This window comes from Oncorhynchus mykiss, chromosome 12 (assembly GCF_013265735.2).
Source record: "Oncorhynchus mykiss isolate Arlee chromosome 12, USDA_OmykA_1.1, whole genome shotgun sequence".
Classification (NCBI taxonomy): domain Eukaryota; kingdom Metazoa; phylum Chordata; class Actinopteri; order Salmoniformes; family Salmonidae; genus Oncorhynchus; species Oncorhynchus mykiss.
In genome coordinates, this window is record NC_048576.1 from 9,202,840 (window position 1) to 9,208,839 (window position 6,000).

Below are 6,000 nucleotides of genomic sequence, written 5' to 3' on the forward strand. Positions count from 1 at the left end.
GTGTGTCTGCTATTCCAGAACAGGTTGATCATGTTACATAATTGTTGTGGGGCCTGCCTGCTGTAGCCTAAAGTAAGCTCATTGACTGACATGTAGTAGTTCTAATCCTGGCTAACCTTCTTTCTACAATCTAATGACACACCGTTCTGGAATATGACCGACCACTGTGACCCCGCCCTATTTCCAACGCAAGGAATGTGTTTATCCTACCATTCAAACGACAATAACATGTGAGTTTTTATTTTGGTGACAGACAATATTAATATGAGAAGATAAGGGGTGTCCTAAAGCTGTGGACAGTGTTTTTAAAAAAAAATGTAATCACAAAATATCTCATAATCAGGGTTGAAAGTAGCCTAAGCTGGTTTGGGTCCGGTATGGAGTATACCAGCAAAATAAATAGTTGGGATACGCCATACCGGTTAAACATGCGCCAATCACAATAATTAAAACATAGATTACAAGAAATGTGTAGGCTATTACACTAGTTATCATTACCGCATGTCTGTCGCATGACAAATACGTGAATAGACTTGAAAACTTGTGGAATGTTAATTTAGTCTCGGGAACAGAATTAGAGAAATATGAATAATTTCTTTCAGCATTTTGAGAGAATGCGGATACGCGTTTGGGGACCATATTATTATATCATTTCTTTCAGCAACATAAAAACGGGCTATATTTAGTTTTCAACCACATAAACTATTCATCCAAGACGAACTGAAATACTACCAGAAACATGTTGGATCATTTTCCCAACTTTTCGTTTCCCTAAAACTGTTCAAACTGATGAAATTTTGAAATTTTGCACGGAAAACCTCCCTGCTCCATAAACATCCTCCCTCCGTGAGAGAAGCAGAAATGAATCTATCAATTTATGTATGACATTATTCTGGTGAGCAAGGCGTAATTTTGTATTCTAGACAAGCATCAAGTAATGACGGAAGAGAAGCCGCATGTATCTAATTATAGACAACTTGACTAACAAATACCCTACCAAATGTCGGTAATTATAAGCAGAAAAATATCTAGGCCTAAATTAGGCTTAAAAACTATTTGACAAGTCTGTAATATTAGATCCATAGAGATCTGATTAAATGAATAGGGATTATATATGTAATTATATGATTTGGTCCATATTTTTTTTTTTTTTTAAAGGCTCGTACCGGGAAGAAATGTCATCTCCTTCACCCCTGCTCCTAAACAGCATCATTTGTGTAGTAGTAAAATAGCAGCAGTTATCTCCAGTCTCCACAGTGCAGAGTAGCATGTCAGCACCATGGACAGCGACGAGTTAGATTCAACCGTGTCACCATAAAATTCCAACACACTACTAGATTATTAGATTAGTATTAGGTTATTATTAATGCTGTAGATTATTTGAGAAGGCGATGGGCTATATCAGGTCCGCACAGTACAGAGTTGCATTTCATCACCATGGACAGCGACGAGTTAAACTCAGCCGAGTCAACATGAAGTCCCAGCTCGCAACTGACTGGAACAAAGGGGAGTCACCTCGCCGTCCATCCAACTCTAGCAGGGGACACGGATGCAAAGCACAACCAACTATGCCGTGTTTGATTTGTGAATACAAAACGTAGCCTGTTGGATATGGGAGCACTTGGATCTGACATCATAGCAGTGCATTTATATACACGTCAATGTTCAGGAAGTGTAGATCAGTGTATATATATATATATATATATATATATATATATATATATATATATATATATATATATATATATATATATATATATATATATATATATATATATCTTGAAATGACACTGCAATGTTTAAACAACACACAATATAAAGCTGGGCTGTTACTGAACAAACGAGGCAGATTATGAAAGCTTCCATTTGGCCACTAGGTATCATTTTACCTTGTCAGGCGATGTGAAGATTCATTCATTCTCTCAAACAACATTCTACTGACTTACATTTACCAAAATAAGAATTATATATCTATTTTCAGCATTCAATCAGGCTCATTCTGTTATTCATGTCAATGCGCAGTATTAGGTCGGTTCTATGCAGTCAGAAAAAATGTCTGTGAGACAGTCGGTCAGTGTACGCGTGATGATCCATGCACAGCAATAGTTGCAAAGAAATAATACAAATATTTATGACGTAATGCCTACACAAGCCCATTAACCACTTATCTCAAACTTTATCCAATTTAAGTCCTTAAACAAATAAACCAATCAGCTTTATCATACAAGGGATCGTTGTAATGGGTTTATAGCTCCCTAAAAACAAATAGGCAAATTCCATCATGTTTATTCCTGCGCAGTTCTCCTTGGATTTATGTTTGATGGACGTGTATCCCACGTCAGAGCATTTTGCATTCTATTTTCTGTACATTATTCACGGTTTTACAGGCGGGCTCCGTTTAACTGTTCAAATGCCGGGTGTTTGAATTCATGCCTTCCCTTGTTATTCACCTGTTCATTTTGATGCGGATAACCAATGTTTAATTCTCTCTATCTCTCTCTCTCTCTCCCCCTCTCTCTCTCTGTGGTCGTTTCTCGATCAAATTTACCGCATATGTATTTTTCTATCCAGAGGCCATCCTCAATGATCCTCTTCGTTTCATCATTGCAGGCAGGAGCTACAACGATATGTTTTCATCCTTGATGTTCCTACATTACTGTCATGTTAAACACAGGTAACGTCGCTTAGGCTATTATAGAACCACATATGCCACAAGCAATACTGCCTTAGTGGTGTATTGTTGTGTGAACAATCAGCATTTGTGTATTTATTAACTCGTGACATTCACCATCCTTTTCCCAAGGACATTTCGTGGATTCGTTTATTTCTGTCTTCCACATTAGAATAATGAAAACCTTGCAATGGAAAATATGAATATAATCAGAATTCAATAGGTAAAACAATCAATGCCTCTATAATTGCCTCAATACAGAAACATGATTAGCCTCTGCTTTGGGCGATGCGTAACGCGCACTGATGACAGAGTGGATGTGGTGTCTTGCGGACCTGGCTCTGTGGGTGACGGCATGGGTAAAAAGCTGAGAAGATGACTTTCCGCTCCTTACCTAAAATCGCTATAGGGATGAATGATCCAGTATCCAGCCGTCTGGACCCTTTCTTGCTCTTTCTCAACGGCTTTCTGACTGCCGAACATTCGCAGGGAGAACTTATTGACGCCGGGCTGCATCATCGCTCCAAATTGCCGCTGCATAAAGCCATGTCGGTTTCCGGACCCGTCTATATCGTCGAACCCGACCAAGGCTTCCTCCCGGTCCCCCTTGAAGCCCACCGAGTTTCCATGGTCCCCTCCTTTCATGTTCTGGCTCCCCATATTATTCTTCTGTATCGAGTCTTGCCTTTGAAATACATTATTCCCATCTGCTTTCTCCCCTTCTTTGTTGCTGGAGAACGAATTTGATTTATCTTCCATGATTTTCACTAAAACGTACTGTCTCCAGGCTCGGAGCACACAGGCTACGCGCAAAACTCAAGAGGACCCGCTGTAAAGCGCTCCCGTGTTTCATTTGATGTCCTTCAACTGCTCGGCTCCGCTGCCTCCTTTGCAAATGCTGCAAACTGAGACCGACTTCTAGTGAACCTGACAGATCAGGTTTCCTGTGTTACCGCCATCTACCGACCGGACTGTATTTATTGTTCAAGCCCCTATCACGCTCGCGCAGCACTGCGGTTTAAGAGGCACACTGCTGGCTGCGGCTCGTGCACTTCATTTCCATAATGTGATTGATGATAGAGCTCCCCTTCCTCATCAGTTTAGTGAATAATATGACCATTCAGCACATGATGATATGAAGACAAAATGAACCCCTCACTTAAATGACATATAATATATGAATATTTAATACTAGTTTTATCAACTCAATGCAGAATGCCTTGACAATTCTTGTCTCAAAATGCATTTTGCTTTTCCCCAGACTGACATCTATGTGTAAGCATTTACCCTGGTATTATTACCCTGTGATTTATGCATTCAAATCAAATGCCTGCATAATATTCACGGCACATCAGAGAGCATGCATGCTGTGATCATACACCACTCTGTGATGCTACATCTGTCATCATACATCACAGAGCCTGTTGTATAGCCTTGTTCTTCAGCAGAGATGAGCTGTGGGAGAATGGCACGCCACTGTAGCCTACTGTCTGGCTGTTTAGCTATAGTCACCATGTGTGTTAATCACACCTTTCAACAGTGGCCCAGTGTGCTGTCAGATGGACACAGCTGGATATAAGCTATTCTCTGCTTTTTGCATTACGTAGTAGACTAAAGGGTCAAATCAATTCAAATCTTATTGGTCACAAACACATGGTTAGCAGATGTTATTGCGAGTGTAGCGAAACGCTTGTGCTTCTATTTCCAACAGTGCAGTAATATCTAACAAGTAATATCTAACAATTCCACAACGAATACCTAATCTAAGTAAAGGAAAAAGAATATATGAATATAAATATATGGATGAGCAATGTTAGAGCGTTTTTGTGTGTCAAGCATCTCAGAGTAGGAGTGCGGATTTAGGACCAGTCTTACCTTTTAGATCACAGTGCATAAGATGACATGGACGGGGGGAGGGACACCTGATCTTTGATCTGCGCTCCTCTGAGATGTGTGATACCTACGACCCTGAAGTCTAACTGTCTCCTCATATGTTCACATTTGAATCGAAACAAAAAAGAGCGATTATGGTTGTTGTTTACCGTGTCCAATACCAAGAAAGTGTGCGTCAATAATGAGTTGATAATCATTCAAATAAACAAATAATTGGATAACAGCTCAGTCATAACAATTCTGCTTCACATGCAGGGAGTCAGAGGTAAAGTTCACCTTGTCAGTGACAGTGACACCCACACTCGGACTGCGTCATTACCTTGTCAGTGACACCCACACTCTGACTGCGTCATTACCTTGTCAGTGACACCCACACTCTGACTGCGTCATTACCTTGTCAGTGACAGTCACACCCTCACTCTGACTGCATCAGTACCTTGTCAAATCAAATCAAATGTTATTGGTCACATACACATGGTTAGAAGATGTTAATGCGAGTGTAGTGAAATGCTTGTGCTTCTAGTTCCGACAGTGCAGTAATATCTAACAAGTAATCTAACAGTTCCCCAACAGCTACCCAATACACACAAATCTAAAGGGGTGAATGAGAATATGTACATAAAATATATGGATGAGCGATGGACGAGCGGCATAGGCAAGGTGCAATAGATGGTATAAAATGCAGTATATACATGTACATATGAGTTGAGTAATGTAAGATAAGTAAACATTATTAAAGTGGCATTGTTTAAAGTGACTAGTGAGTCATTTGGCCAGTGATTGGGTCTCAGTGTAGACAGCAGCCTCTCTGAGTTAGTGATTGCTGTTTAGCAGTCTGATGGCCTTGAGATAGAAGCTATTTTTTCAATCTCTTGGTCCCAGCTTTGATGCACCTGTACTGACCTTGACTTCTGGATGGTAGTGGGGTGAACAGGCAGTGGCCTGGGTGGTTGTTGTCCTTGATTATCATTTTGGCCTTCCTGTGACACCGGATTCTGTAAGTTTCATGGAGGGCAGGTAGTTTGCCCTCGGTGATGCGTTGTGCAGACTGCACCACCCTCTGGAGAGCCTTTCAGTGAACAGGGAGTACAGGAGGGGGCTGAGCACGCACCCTTGTGGGGCCCCAGTGTTGAGGGTCAGCGAAGTGGAGATGTTGTATCCTACCTTCACCACCTGGTGGCAGACTGTCAGAAAGTCCAGGACCCAATTGCACAGGGCGGGGTTAAGACCCAGGGCCTCCAGCTTGATGATGAGCTTGGAGGGTACCATGATATTGAATGCTGAGTTGTAGTCAATAAACAGTGTTCTTACATAGGTATTCCTCTTGTCCAGATGGGATAGGGCAGTGTGCAGTGGGATGGCGATTTTTTTTTTTTTATTTTTTTTTTACCTTTATTTAACCAGGCAAGTCAGTTAAGAACAAATTCTTATTTTCA

General features: G+C 40.9%; 1 protein-coding gene across 3 annotated transcripts in view; it reads right to left on the reverse strand.

Moving 5' to 3' along the window:
• Positions 1-3,578, reverse strand: part of hcn1 (hyperpolarization-activated cyclic nucleotide-gated cation channel 1) — a 168,782-nt gene extending 165,204 nt beyond the window's left edge. For all 3 annotated transcript variants that reach the window (XR_005034826.1, XR_005034825.1, NM_001124318.1), the window contains 1 exon segment: positions 3,066-3,578. Coding sequence is in view for 1 of the 3 variants with exons in the window: in NM_001124318.1 (NP_001117790.1) it covers positions 3,066-3,430 (365 nt within the window). In the remaining 2 variants the exon portion in view is untranslated.
• Positions 3,579-6,000: the final 2,422 nt, after the last annotated feature.